Source organism: Pongo abelii, chromosome 3 (assembly GCF_028885655.2).
Source record: "Pongo abelii isolate AG06213 chromosome 3, NHGRI_mPonAbe1-v2.0_pri, whole genome shotgun sequence".
Lineage (NCBI taxonomy): Eukaryota > Metazoa > Chordata > Mammalia > Primates > Hominidae > Pongo > Pongo abelii.
In genome coordinates this window covers 16,618,759-16,634,222 of record NC_071988.2, presented here as the reverse complement: position 1 = coordinate 16,634,222, position 15,464 = coordinate 16,618,759, and the positions used below count along the sequence as shown (strand labels likewise).

The following is a 15,464-nucleotide window of genomic DNA, read 5'->3' as shown; positions in this document are numbered from 1 at the left end:
TTAGGGCCAGGTGTGGTGGCTCACACCTGTAATCCCAGCACTTTGGGAGGCCAAGGTGGGTGGATCATGAGATCAGGAGTTTGAGACCAGCCTGGCCAACATGGTGAAACCCCATCTCTACTAAAAATAGAAAAAAATTAGCCAGGCGTGGTGGCAGACACCTGTAATCCCAGCTACTCGGGACTAAAAATACAAAAAAAATTAGCCGGGCATGGTAGCAGGCACCTGTAATGCCAGCTACTTGGGAGGCTCAGGCAGGAGAATCACTTGAACCAAGGAGGTGGAGGTTGCAGTAAGCCGAGACTGCACCAATGCACTCCAGCCTGGGCAACAGAGTGTGATTCCGTCTCAAAAAAAAAAAAAAAAAAAAAAGTTTAGGCTGGGTGTGGTGGCTCACACCTATAATCCCAGCACTTTGGGAGGCCAAGGCAGGCAGATTGCTTGAGCTCAGAAGTTCAAAACCAGCCTGGGCAACATAGTGAGACCTCGTCTCTACTAAAAAAAAAGTTTAACTTTCTAAATTGTATTTGTTAATATTGTTTTTATGATATACACTTTAGTACAATAGTATAATGCATGTAACTTATTAAAAAGCATGCATACTTTGAAAGGGACGTGCTCAAGATCTTTTACTGACGGGCTATACCAGGAAAACCATTTGGAGATCAATGCTTTAAAGGAGAAAATGTGAACTAGTGGGTGGGAGACACAAGGAGGCACTTTGACCTGCTCACACAAGGAGACCACACTGGCAGCAAGCTATGCCAATGACAGGGGCTTCCTATGTCTAGAAGTGTTCCAGAAAGGGCACAAAAATGTACAAGGGGACATCAACATCGTATGGTTCTCTAGCAGCATTTTCCAAAGCAGTTTCCAGGTAATATGATTCCCAGGAATCAGGGTTCCCTCAAAAGGAAATACAGAAAATGCTATATTCTATACCCTGAGAAGTCCTGTAGTTAAGCAAATAAAATGAAAATGAAACCCCTCATGTGTTTCTCTAACCTAGTTTTTTTGCTAAGTAGCCCTTTTTACGCCTCATACTCGCTGGCATCCCTGAAACTTGTGTTTGGTGGCAAATGCTTCCCATGGGAAATACCAAACTCCACTGTCTTTCTCAGTTCAGCCTCTCCGTGGTTGAAATAACCAGATACAGTTTCCAACTCTAAGAAACACTTATGGTTGAATAAGATTAATGGGAGCTAGACTGGTCAGCTAAAAGAAGTAATCATCTGAAGCAAGTAAAGGGAAGACAGCATAATCCAAACAGGGGCATCACCACTAACCTCGTGGAGAATCTTTAACAGTCACAGAGGACAAGCAAAGTGCATGGCAGAAAAATCTGAAGACACTTTAGGCAGAGCACAATGGCTCACAACTATAACCCCAGCACTTTGGGAGGCTGAGGTGGGAGGATTGCTTGAGACAGCAGTTTAAGACCAGTTTGGGCAACACAGTGAGAACTCATCTCTATATTTTTTTTTAAAAAAGGACACGACACACCTGAGTTTGACTTTGGACTCCACTTACTAGTTATAGGACTTCGAACAAATTATTTAAACTCTGAGTCATGGTTTCTTTACCTGGAGAATGTCTACAATACCTAGCCCACAGGGGTATGGTTAGGGCTAACACATGCAAAATACCTGATAGTCTCTGACATATTCTAAGCATTTTAGAGGTGGTAGCATAATAAATTTAAAGTAATGCAAACCTTCAACCAAACACTATGCTTTTGAATCAAACTATAAACCGGCCAGGCACAGTGGCTCATGTCTGTAATCCCAGCATTTTGGGAGGCTGAGGTGGGCGGATCACTTGAGGCCAAGAGTTCAAAACCATCCTGGCCAACACGGCGAAACACCATCTCCACTAAAAATGCAAAAATTAGCTGGGTGTGGTGGTGCACGCCTGTAATCCCAGCTACTTGGGAGGCTGAGGCACAAGGATTGCTTGAGCCTGGGAGGCAGAGGCTGCAGTGAGCCAAGATCACGCCACTGTACTCTAGCCTGGGAGACAGGGTGAGACTGCCTCAAAAAAAAAAAAAAAAATCAAACCAAAAAACCCTATAACCAAGTAATTTAACTGCATACAAATAATTCACCAAAATACAAAGCATGGACACCATAAAAAATACCTGTCAAAGGTAATTCCTTTCCCAACAAACACCAGGGGTGGTTCGTTTGCATTGGGGCTGCCTTTGTAGTGAATTTCCAAGAAGACTGGGGGCTCGTCAGATCCTTTGGCCACACTGAGGAATGATCCCATTGCCTGTTCCTCAATCCAAGACTTGGGTCTATAGGGTAGAAAGAGGGAAAAAGTAAATATACTGTTACCTTTATTTCAAAATAACAGAAAAAGCTCATCACAGTGTGTGAAAAAGTATAATATACAAACTCTTAAAGTATACACACATTAAGGTTTCAATTATCAAGTCCTATTATTTGCTTTCTGTATATTCCTGGGCAAGTCACTTGATTCTAAGCCTATTTCCTCATCTATAAAATGAGGTCTGTAACTCTTTCATCAAAAGATTATTGAGTTACTAAGAGAAGTCATGTGTGGTACCTAATACAATGTCAACTAATAGTCTACAGTCTATATAATTAATTTCCTCCCTCCAATCTACTCAGATATTTCTACAATTTTAATTTAAAGATGAAGTTAGAAGGCCAGGTGCGGTGGCTCATGCCTGTAATCCCAGCACTTTGGGAGGCTGAGGTGAGAGAATTGCTTCAGCTGAGGAGTCTGAAACCAGCCTGGGCAAAAAAGTGAAACTGTCTCTAAAACAAATAAGGTAAGATACAATAAAGATGAACTTAGAGAACAATGAAGGAGGATCACTTGAGGATAGAAATTTGAGACCAGCCTAGGCAACAAGTTGAGACCTGGTCTCTACAGAAAAAAAAAAAAAGAAAAAATTAGCCAGGCATATCGGTGCATGCCTGTTGTCCTAGCTACTGCAGAGGCTAAGACAGGAGACTTGCTTGAGCCCTAGAGGTCAAGGCTGCAGTGAGCCACGATCTCACCACAGCACTCAACCTGGGCAACATAGCAACACCCTGTCTCTTAAAAAAATAAAATTAGCAATAGGCTCTGAGACCACAAAGAGTGCTTAAAGATAGGTAAGGGATCCATTGCTTTATTTCTAAAAATGAAAAAAAAAAAATCAACCAACAAACAGCAAACCAAAACTATATTCCGATGACTGGAAAAAAAAATCCTATTTATTTGCTTTTTAAGAACTGTTGAATTCTATCTTTTTAATGTTGTCACACACTGTTTCTCAGTTTCAACTGTAGCTTGATGCATCTTTGATTTAAGTGAGAAAACTAGTTAGTTCTTACCTAATAAACATGGGATCAGTGTGGTAGCAGAATGGAAACAGTCCTTAGTTCAAACTAGAAAACTGATGCCATATTGCTCTTCTTTCTAGGCTGGAAGCACAAAAGGGCTTTGTATTGATTTCTGGCCACAGTAACTAGGCCAAGAAAGAAATCCTATCCTCCTGCAGACCAGCAACAACCACAGCCAAGGAATGCTCCTCCGGCATTTGCCATCCACTTGTTAAAATGATTAAACTAGGACTGCATCATGGTGGGATGACCAGCACACTTCAAAGGGAAAAAAATCTTAAATCGGAAGATAAAACAGTTTTAAAAACCACTTCAAAAAAACAAAAAAACAAGGCTGTGCAATGTGGGCATTTTAAATCATTAACTCAGTACTTGATGTCTGATTAAAGTCCTGCCCTTGTGGAAGAACTGCCTGTGTTTCTTTGATATACACCAACCTACAATGGAGAGTGCTTAGCGCAGCTATGTCTCAGTTTAATGAGTCATACCCCACCCCATGCGTCCTGCCTGGTCTCTGCTGAACTCTTTTCCCTTTGCTCGGCTACAAGTCTTGCAGCTTCCTCACCTGAACTGTCCTGCCCCACTCTCTTGTACTGTAACTTCTAAGCAACCTGCAGGACTCTCCTTAGGCTCCAGTCTTTTTTTGAGACACAGTGTCTCTCTGTCGCCCAGGCTGGAGTGCAGTGGTGCGATCTCAGCTCACTGCAACCTCTATCTCCCAGATTCAAGCGATTCTTGTGCCTCAGCTTCCTAAGTAGCTGGGATCACAGGCACACACCACCACTCCCAGCTAAGTTTTGTACTTTTAGTAGAGATGGTGTTTCACCATGTTGGCCAGGCTGGTCTCGAACTCCTGACCTCAAGTGATCCACCTGCCTCAGCCTCCCAAAGTGCTGGGATTACAGTCATGAGCCACCATGCCTGGCCTAGACTCCATATTCTTATTAAAATTTTTATTTTAGAGATAGGTCTTGCTATGTTCCCTAGGCTAGCCTTGAACTTCTGGACTTGACTGACCCTCCTGCCTGCCTCTTGAGTAGCTGCAAATAGAGGCGTGCACAATCGCACCAGCAGCTCCATATTCTTTGGCAGTCCCCCTCGTCCCTCTGATCCTGCAGCACCCTCTGTAAACCCCATTTACCTCCCTATTCCTTCTTACAACATCCTCACTTTCTGCAAGGCCAAGGACCACTGTCATGCATCTTTGTATGACAAATTCCAGGCACACCAGAGGGGCTGTCATAACCACTATTTGGTGACCAAAAAGATACTTTTATAGAACCTAAACATTGCTATAGATTAAACATATACTCACCATTCCAGAAATTTTATCAAGCTCTAAGTACTGTGCTTTCTATAGACTATTAATTTTTCTTCACTCTGTCTAAACCACAGATGCTTTCCTGAAAAACACGAACTCTAATCACAATTAAGTACTAAAGAATTCTTTTAAATGGAAGTACCCTTGGGAAACAACTTTGACAATAAAGAATTCTTTAGGACAAACAAATATCTGTTGATTTGTTTTAATTATAAATTCCCAAATGCTCAGAGTTGGTTTGCTTAAAGGGCTGGAGATCCCAAGAGAGCAACGGAACTGGACGAGCAGGCTTTCAGCTCCAACAGCCTCCCACTGACACAGCACTCAGAGACACCTGGGAGCACCAATGCTGGAGTCTAGGCTAAGGGAATCTATGCGGCAGAAATTCTCATCCCATGTCTAGTTAGGCATGCTGTGTTCTTCATTTGTGTCCAAAAGTGAAGATAGGAATAATTCACCAAAATAAACCATGTTAAGTTCCTCAAAAAATTAAACAGAGCTACCATTTGATTCAGCAATTCAACTCCTAGGCATATACCAAAAAGAAATAAAAGGTAAAAACAACCAAAGTGTCCATCCCCTGATGGCTTTAGGGAATGGGAAACAGGGAGTAACTGCTAATGGTATAGGGTTTCTTTTGGGGATTATGAAAATGTTCTAAAATTGATTGTGGTCATGGTAGCACAACTCTGTGAATATTCTAAATATTAGGCCGCATGGGGGGGTAATGGCTGTAATCTCAGCACTTGAGGAGGAAAAGGCGAGATTGCTTCAGCCCAGGAGTTTAAGACCAGCCTGGGCAACACAGCGGGAGACCCATCTCTACAAAAAATTAAGAAATTAGCTGGGCATGGTGGCACACACCTGTAATCCCAGCTATTCAGGAGGCTGGGTTGGGAGGCCTGAGCCCAGGAATTTGAGCCCATGTTCACGCCTCTGCCCTCCAGCCTGGGCAACAGAGCAAAACCTTGTCTCAAAAAAAAAAAAAAAAAAAAAAAAAAAAATCATTGAATTGCACACTTTGCATTGGTGAATTGTATGGTATGTTAATTGTGTCTGAATAACACGGTTATGAAATATACACGTACATAGTATATCATGGCACTATCTCTCTCAAAGGCAAGGAAAGATAGAAAGAACCTCAAACTCAGCTCTATTCCAGCTCCCCATGTGGACCCAAGTGGGTCATCTCAAATCTCTGGTCTCAAGTTATTCCTCTAAAAAGTGAGGGAGCTGGATTTTAGGATCTCAAGGGCTCCTTCTGGCTATAACATCTCGAGTCTGTGACACAATCCTGAATTACCTGATATGGACCTCGGTTTTACTACTAGCACTTTTGAGATTCTTCTCAATAATTTCGGCAAATCTGGTTGGCGTCATCTCATTGGCTGGCGTCTCCATCAATTGGCGTGCCAAGTTCTGCCCAGAAGCAAACAGGACTCCTTTCTGCCAGGCCTCCTGATCCCCACTGGCAGAAGAAAGATAAAGTGACTGTCAAACAACCTCTCAAGAACGCTGACTGCCTGCCAACTAGGAGACACTCTTACCTTACAGAAAACAAAAGAGGAAGACTACAAATTAAAAGCGATTGGCACACAGGACCTGGATTCATTTTTTGTGATCTGACCCAGGGCAGCAGATGGTATGGTGCAAAGAGCTAGAAAACATGGCCACGCAGAGCAGAACCAGAGGGTATCCGGTCAGGCACTTCCCTTCGGAATCCTCAGCTACATGAAAAAGGGCCTGTGCTGTGGGGTCTTTGAAGCTCTAAATCTACCACATAAATGAAGAGAAGAGGCTTCCACAGAAAGGCCCGTTTTGTTCTCCTTCACTGTATCAGGAATGCTGCAGCCCCAAGTGCTAACTGCAAAGGAAGCGTATGGCAATGGCTCTAACGTGGCAACTGAAGACCTTTTTGCTTTCTTTTACCTAAGTCGGGGCTCCAAATTCCAACCCATCCATAAGCAGGACCAGCTTTAGAAGAGAAAGGATACAGGCACGTGTTTCACAACCCTGGCTCTTCCTGTGGCAGCACAGAGGTGGGTGAGTAACAGTAGATAGCCTAGAAGGCCTGCCACGTGCCCCCTACTTGATGTGCTCTTTTGGATGATGACACAAACCCCATGAAATCGGTATTACAACTCTACTAAACAAATGCAGAAAATGAAGCACAGAGATTTCAGTCACGTAACCAGCAAAGTCCCCCAGTGAGTCAAGTGGTGGAGCCAGGACTTAAGCCCATGCTGACTGGCTGCAGAGCCCACACTCCCCCAACTCCCCACAGCTGCCAACCCTTGGCCAGTGCCAGGGCCCCCACTGTGCTTGGCACCATTTGCTGAAGGTCTCATCTTATTTATTCCTGATGGCAGGGACCCCCACTAGCCCACAAGGGCAAGGACCAAGCATCCAGAGGATCTCTTCATCTGTGTGGTGCTTGCGTTTAGCACAAGTCCAGCAGGTGCCAGGTAAATGAATGAATATCATCTGTGTTGAAACCTGTGGGATATGTCTGTCATGTCTTTCCTCTCTCTCAGGTAAGAGCTACCTGGTTATGGCTTCCTTGTAATCAGAGCAGGGAGGGGTCAGGGAGTCATGGGGGAATCAGACATATGCCGAGAGCCAGGAGCAGAGCTTGGGCTTAATTTTGACCACATTATTAAAATGGCTGAGGCAATGGGGAGGTCACAGCCAAGCCATGCAGCTGTGGGTGGCGCTGAAAAGCAGGCAGCTCATATCCCAAAAGCCAGGCTGTCAGAATGCCAGGGACCACCACCCTCCTCCTAATTTGTTTCCATCACCTTCCATAGAGCTTTGCCGACACGGCCACCTTCTTTTTTTGCTTTAGGTCATCGTATTCATAGAGACCAAGCACCGCTCCCTCCGCAGCAGCCTGAGCGTCTCCACAGGGATCCACCTCCACAGAAGAGAGCTCCAGGTCTTGAATCTGCCTGCACCCCGCTTGAAAGGACAGAGGAATCAGAAAACTGGAGTCAGTCCAAGACAACTCAAAGAGCAGACAGCAGAGGCATGGTGTGATGTGCTGAGAAAACAGCCCTGGGGTTCAAATCCCAGCCCTGATACCCAAATGTTCTGAGCCTCATTTCCTCTTCTGTAAAATGAAGACATGAGTGCATTTTATAGCAAGCACCTCACTCCCAGGTGGTGGTGAGGACAGGCTGATGGAGAGAATGAACAGCTCCTCCTGGAGCAGTACAGGCTCTCAGGAAGTGGCAATTATTCCTAGGATTATTTCTGAAACACTGTGATTTCCTGATGAAGCTTCCCAATTGCCAAGAGCTTCTCTGATTAAAAATGACAGGGAAATGATGACGCTGAAATTATATCCAAGCAACTGAGCAAACTCCATTATTAACACAGCATTTTATTAAGATCAGGTCAGCAAAAACTCTCAAAAGTTATTAAATAACCACTTCAATGATATCTGAAGTAAAGTTAATGAGCATTTATAATATACGCAGGCCTAAAGAGTAATCAAGCCAATTATCACTGTTTCAGAAATGTTTTCCAAAGCATCTTTAATCACGGCTCTTGACAGTATTAGGCCCGTCCTGCTGCTTAACGCTAAGTGACTCAATGGCCTCTGCCTGGGACATACTGGGACAGGCAAACACCTTTGGCTAGTGATAAACAAGCACGCCACGCTTTGCTTCCTTGGTCTCTTTATTTGTAAAATCTGATGACTCTGTGTTATTTAAAAGTCAGGAAGCATCAGGGTGGCATTACAAAAAATCTATACACTACAGGTTCTGGGAAAACACAGCTCTAATATGACAAGAGCGAACAAATGGTAGTAAAACACCCAAACAAGATATAGATATATTAAAAATAAAATTCCATTAGCTAACCTTCTGTATTTATCATAAGGCCAACCATATTCAGCAAGAGGAACTCAATTTTTGTTAAGATGAATTATTTCTGCGTGAACGTGGTAAGGGGTGGCGACTGGTAAAAGGACAAAAAGGGGGAAAGAGAGGTCATCATAAAGAGTGGATCCGTAGGATTCTTTAAACTTAAAAAGTGAAATAACCTGCAACAGCAGCTCTGATGTTTTCTTTGCCTTCATGCCAGTTTTCCTGTTCGTCGATTCCAGCTGCCTTTTTGCCGAGGCCAACTAGCACCACGCTGGGGAAGTCCTGTCCCACAGATACACCAAATCAACCACTTTATTTCTTTCAAGCATTCATTTCCAGCAAGGAATTCTACGTGTGGAGACTCACTGAGCTCCCACACAATTACCTTAACTGCAGCAACAGGGCTAAACTCATGGTGAAATTTGGTTGTGGCTTTTTTTTCTTTAAACCTTTGTGTCCTGGCAAAATTTTATAACTTCTATGTTTGAGAGGCAGAGTGAGGATACTCTTGCAAATAATTCTATGTAAGCCAGAGCCACGACCGGATAAAGAAAGCCTTCAGATTGAGGAATATAAGATAGGCAGTACTTTTTGACAGCAATTCACCTCTTAATCTTAAATGTTTCTGCTTAATACTGGAATAAAATCATACAATCCAACACAAAATGTTTAGTATGACTAGACAGCCCCAATACTTGGTATACAGTAGGTGCTCACTGAAGGTTTACCAAATGATCATGTTCTTCTCATACCTGATGCAGACCATAAAAGGTTCGAGTCTTGCCTGCCTTCAGAGGTGGTCCAGATCTAAAACAAGAGGAAATAGTCTTTTTAAAACAAGCAGTTTGCTCGGCTCACTTGGGAAGGCACACTTACATACTCAGCATTATCACACTATTCTGCTAACTGCTTCCATGGTCTTTTTCACTTATGTTTTTATCCAAATACAGAATGCTCTCAAGCCAGATTTCTTTCTTTCTTTCTTTTTTTAATAGAGACAGGGTCTCATTATGTTGCCTAGGCTGGTCGCAAACTCCTAGGCTCAAGCAATCCTCCCACCTCAGCCTCCCAAGATGCTGGGATTACAGGTGTAATACAGATTACACTGCTGATCTACCGCACCCAGCCCAGATTTCTTAGGTGTAGCCTTTCTAATTCTAGCTCAAAAACTATTATACAAACTTTCAGATTAGATCGAACACAAACATATTTAAAAACAATGGAAAGCAATGCTACAGCTGCACAAGGCATCTGAGCACTGATTGACGCTGAACCGAATGAATCTCAAACCTTTTTCAATAAAAGACAAAAGACACCAAAAACACTGCAGTAATCTAAGTGGTATTTGGCTTGGAGGTTGTATATCTATGTGGTTTCTCCACAGACTGGATACCCGAACCGGATACTGACTATCCTGGGCAATTTCCAAACAAAACAGATCCATGACTATAAGAGGCCCGTAGCACAGATGCTCTGGAATGCAGCTGACAGCCATCCATTAGGAAGGCAGGCGTTCTGTACTCACAGGTTAGCTTTTGGATTAATGAATTAATCAATGCACTTGAGAATGCTCTGTGTACTACAAGAACTGATAAAAAATTGAGAGGAGATACAAATTGTCTTAACTGATGATTAGTTACTATAATTATTAGACTGCATCTATTAGGTTCTAATAGGCTATCTATAATCTGAATAATACATAGTTGCAGTGGTTTACATGGATACTTCTATGTCTGCCAAATATAGCGTGCAGTTACAATGTTTCCCTACTGTCAGGATCTCCAGCCCCATGGAGACTTTTTGTATTTTAACTATATCCCCAGGTGATTCACAGATATTTTAAATTTTGAGAAGCCCTTGAAACTTCAGGCATGCAATAAAAGAGCAAAACCCTTAGGCTGCTATTAACTATCCTAGGGATCCTGCTGTCTCTCACAAGAAAAGGACAGTTAAAAGAAGTAGAGAGGCTGGTGGGAAGGCAGCTGAGAGGAAGAGGGTGGGGAAAGTGAATTTGAGCCAGGAGGGTGGGCTGAGGAAATCTGGTACTTTCCAGATTATTCTGGATCAGTCTTTCACAATAGATTTGTGATTGGGCTGGAAATGGCCTAACTTCCCAGAACTGCAGACCCATCCATACTGAAACAAAAAGTAGCAAAGTGCATTCCAAAGACACATGCTTTCACTTCTGCTTCTGGCCAGAGCACTTCCTGGCATTGTCTCTTCTGACAAAAAGGCATAGAAAAATATTCTTGGCCTGGCACAGTGGCTCACACCTGTAATCCCAGCACTTTGGGAGGCCGAGGCAGGCAGATCACTTGAGGCCAGGGGTTCAACACCAGCCTGGCCAACAACGGTGAAACCCATCTCTACTACAAAAAAAAAAAAAAAAAAAAAAAAAAAATATATATATATATATATAAAAGCCGGGAGTGGTGGGGCATGCCTGTGATCCCAGATACTTAGGTGTCTGAGGCACAAGAACCACTTGAACCCAGGAGGCAGAGGTTGAAGTGAGTCAAGATGGTACCACTGCACTCCAGCCTGGGCAACAGAGCAAGACTCTGTTTCAAAAAAGAAAAGAAAGAAAAAATACTGTTTTGATTTGGGGGCACTTTAAGAACTAGAGCCCACAAGCAACACTTACATGTTCAAAGTCTCTCTCAGCTTTCCAGCTAACAATTTATCAAAATTCTCTCCTGCACTTGTGAACTGTGGCACATCATCTTCTTTTTCTTTGGAATAGATTCCTAAAACAAGGCCCTGGAAATAAGCCAAAAATATAAATATAATAGAATTAGAATAGATCCCTTAGAGAGGCTCAGGAGTCCCCACATTCTAGAAGCAACAAATAATTCCACCCAAACCGTGTCCTCCCCACAGAGAGAAGAAAGCAAAAAAAGAAGCAGGTGCTGGGGTCAGCTACATGTGCACCTGCCCAAGTGTTTCAGATTCCTGCCAAAGCAAGACCCATCACTGCCCGTCCTGGACATTGCCCTGGGTTTTTGTGCTCACTCCCAGGAGACAGCTTCACTTTCAAATAAAGCAGAAAGATGTTTTGTTTAAGAAAAATCCATTTGTCACCAAGTTAGACCCTGAAAGGATTCAGAACATGCCACTCCAAAATATACTGCTTTGGCACATTGGTTATTTTGAGCTAAAGGCGCTTGAGAAACAGCAGGTGCAGAAGTACTCTCTGACCTCCCTTTCTCCCTAAAAGCAGGTCATACAAATTCCCATGAGAAAGGTGATCTCCCTGTACCAGGAAAAGGAGAACATTCTTATCACCAGAAACTGCAAGTCAACACCAAAATGGACCTGCACAAATAAACCTACTGAACTCACCCTTATCTTCTATTAGTTACCCCCATATGATTTCCTAGTCATTATTCTACAATTTACTAACCCAAGCCCCTTTGTCTTGTCACACCCCCACAATGCATTGTTCTTTGTTTAAAAAGGTATACAAGCTTTTGGGCCCAACACTTCTTCAGGTCTTCATTTTCCTCTTGCAGACTCCTGTGTACACGTAAAAATAGTAAATAAAATCTGTATCCTTTTCTCTTATTAATACATCTTATGTCAGTTTTCTTAGGCCCAGCCACAGAACCTAGGAGGATAGAAAGAAGATTTTCCTCCCCTACAATCCTCAAGTGCAAATCCCAGATATTCTAGGATGCCGTTCCAGTCAAGCCAATGGCTGTGCCTCCCATCATAAGGACTGGTGCCACGTAAGGACTGTGGTCAACACAGAGGCTGTAAGAGAAGCACCAACTTCCTAGGGAGGGTAGAAGCATTCTGCTAAGCACTGAGCGGCTCACTCCCTTCATCTCCTTCACAAGTCTCAGGTCTCAAATACCAGAAGTGAGGAAGCAAACCTAGTAATACTTAGTATTTACTTTTGCACGGCAATGTATGACTTTAAAAATGTTTTGTCTGCCTAATGGCAACTCTGTGAGGTGGAAAGAACAAGTAGTCTTATCCCCCTTGACCAATAGGGAAACTGAAACCTAGTTTGACACAGGAGCTCCTGTGTGGTAGGACTAAGTGAGAATCCAGATGTCTTCCCGCCCAGCAGTTGGTCTTTCCACAAAACCACACAGACACTTTTCCACCAAAGAAAACAGTCTTCCTTGGCGTTGGTAACTCTGCCAGGTTCTAACTTTCCTAAGATTGTTCACTCCCCGGGAATCAATGGAGCCAACTGGGCAACTGTTATCTGGGTAGGCTGTGGCACAGTACTGGAGACAGCACTGGTTAGGCGACTGGTCCCTCGGCCACTGAGATACCTGCAGGAGACTGGAGCTTAAGCTCCACCTAGAACGTTCTTCTGCAGGGACAGTCATCTCTTTCTGGTGCTCAGGCATGACTCCCAAGCTTGTGCTGGTTCCGAGAGCCATTCCCTTTGCAGATCCTTCACATCTGAAGAGCGACCTTCGTAATTTTTTGGAGTTCACTTTTCTTCTGGAAGATGCTCTTAATGCTGGGAAACGTGGGTCTCTCCGCAAAGCCCTTTTCTCTAGAGAGGCATGCTTTTCCTCTAGAAACCCTTCCAAGCCACTTAACTCCCTGACCTTTCACTTCCGCGAGGGAAGGAGCCCTGTGACTCTGGGACCTCAGAAACCCTTTCACCTTGGCAAACTCGGGCTTCCTCCAAGCTCGGGTGGGAGCCCCACCGCCGCGTCTTTCCCCAGGTTATTGCCAGGACCGCGGGTGACGACTGGAGCAAGTGCGCGGCCGAGCGGAGCCGGGTAAAGGGCGGCTACAGCCATCACCCCCTAGCCCCGAGCAGGGGAATCGCGCCCTCAATACGACCGCTGGGGTCCTCAGCGGCCTAGGCCGATCCCCGCAAGGAGAGAATTTTTCTTTTAAACTGATTTTTGCAACTTGGCTTGGGCGCCCCGCACACCCCGACTTCGACCAGCCCCGCAGCCCCAGTCACCCACGGGCAGGGCCCCAGCGGCGGACCGGGAGTGAGCCGCCGCCTCTCACCTTCGTCATGTCTGCGGTGGAGAGACTCCAGCTCCCGAAACGTCTCACGGCCAGACGTCGGACGACGACTAGCCCCGCAGCCGGAAGAGGCAGCAAGAACATCTTGTCGGCTCGGCCCCTCGCACCGCCCTCCAGCGAGCACGTGGAGAGCGGTGGGCGGGCGCGCGCCTGGGGGCGGGGCTTTCGGGGCGCCGACGGCGCGCGCGCGGACTGGCTCGGGCGCCGGGCGAGCGGACGTGCGTCTAGGGGGCGGGGCGGGTGGGCAGCACAGGCCGACTGGACCCTTGGGACCAACCCGCGGCTGTGGAGGGGACTCAGGGGTGTGCCCGCATTCGTGTGCGCGTGCGCATGCGGGCGGGGGCGAAAAGGCGGGGCTTCCGGACGCGGTTTACAATCCCCAGACAAACGCGAGGTAGAGGGGCGGGACCGATGGGTGACGTCACATGATGGGTGGGGAGGAGGCGGGGCGAGCTCTGCAAGAGGGCGTGGGCGGAGCGCTGGGCAACTCACGGGAAATAAGAACTGAGTGCCAGAGCTTGCTGTCAAGGTTGCTGAATAGACGACTGCATAGTGAAGACACTCCTACTGAGTTTTCGTTTGTTTGTTTGTTTTGTTTTTTTGAGTCGGAGTCTCGCTCTGTCGCCCAGGTTGGAGTGCAATGGAGCGATCTCGGCTCACTGCAATCTCCGGCTCCCTAGTTCTAACGATTCTCCTGCCCCATCCTCCCGAGTAGCTGGGATTACGGGCGCCCGCCACCATGCCCAGCTAATCTTTGTGTTTTTTTTGTTGTTTTGGGTTTTTTTTTTTTTTTGAGGCGGAGTCTCGCTCTTGTAGTCCTGGCTGGAGTGCAGTGGCGCGATCTCTGCTCACTGCAACCTCCACCTCCTGGGTTCAAGAGATTCTCCTGCTTCAGCCTCCCTAGTAGCAGGGACTACAGGCGCCCACCATCACGCCGGGCTAATTTTTGTATTTTTAGTAGAGACAGCGTTTGGCCATGTTAGCCAGGCTGGTCTTGAACTCCTGACCTCCGGAGATCCACTTGCCTCAGCCTTCCAAAGTGCTGGGATCACTTACAGGCATGAGCCACTGTGCCCGGCAAATCTTTGTACTTTCAGTAAAGACGCGGTTTCACCATGTTGGCCAGGCTGGTGTCGAAATCCTGACCTTGTGATCCACTTGCCTCCGCCTCCCAAAAGTGCTGGGATTACAGGCGTGAGCCACCGCGCCCGGCCTGAGTTATTTTTATTCGTGTCCTTTCATCTGTTCCACGGGTGCAACGGTGTAAATACTGTTTTTGAAAATGATGTAACACTATTAGGTTCGTTGACTCATGCACATAGCAAGTCAATATGCCCAGACACCAGGGTTGCAGCAGAGAAAGAGGTGTAATCATGGAGTCGCCAAAGGAGGAGATGGGAGGAAACCTCAAATGCATCTCCCTGAGGAATTTGGGGTCAAGGTTTTTAAGGGTTTTGGAGAGGGCTATAGTGTGGAGATCGTTGTTTGAAGAGTGCAGGGTGAAGTCATGAGACAGGGCGTTGAAGAACCTGTATTCTTAAGCTGACCCCATTCCTCTCTGGGGATCTTCAAACTGGTAGCTGGAATTCAAGGTCTGAAAAACATCCTAAGCGATCCTTAAACAGAAAGCTTATGATTCTAATGTCAGAGATCCTGCCTGTAGGAACAATGGAAATGCAAATGGTCAGTATGTAGTGCTAGGTGACTTTTAGCAACAAGGAAGTGGGCCAAAGTACAGCCTGATTAATGCTTAATTATAACTGTATTTCTGCCTAGAACTTGGCATGAAATTCTTATCAACCCTGTGGGGATGGTTTCAATAGAAAGTTTTCAAGTAGTGCTCAATATTTTTATATATTTTTATTTTCTGTAAAGCGTTTTGATTTTTTTTAATTCCTTATTTTTTAC

General features: G+C 45.2%; 1 protein-coding gene across 1 annotated transcript in view; it reads right to left on the bottom strand.

The window, feature by feature from the left end:
• The window catches only part of LAP3 (leucine aminopeptidase 3), a 30,358-nt gene extending 16,474 nt beyond the window's left edge, over nucleotides 1-13,884 (bottom strand). The window contains exons 1-7 of the mRNA XM_002814625.5: nucleotides 13,539-13,884; nucleotides 11,194-11,309; nucleotides 9,302-9,356; nucleotides 8,726-8,831; nucleotides 7,476-7,635; nucleotides 5,981-6,145; nucleotides 2,138-2,296 (exon numbers count right to left, since the gene is read on the bottom strand). Coding sequence (XP_002814671.3) covers nucleotides 2,138-2,296; nucleotides 5,981-6,145; nucleotides 7,476-7,635; nucleotides 8,726-8,831; nucleotides 9,302-9,356; nucleotides 11,194-11,309; nucleotides 13,539-13,640 — 863 coding nt within the window. The 5' untranslated portion in view covers nucleotides 13,641-13,884. The remainder of the gene's footprint in view (nucleotides 1-2,137; nucleotides 2,297-5,980; nucleotides 6,146-7,475; nucleotides 7,636-8,725; nucleotides 8,832-9,301; nucleotides 9,357-11,193; nucleotides 11,310-13,538) is intronic.
• Between the last annotated feature and the right edge of the window lie 1,580 nt (nucleotides 13,885-15,464).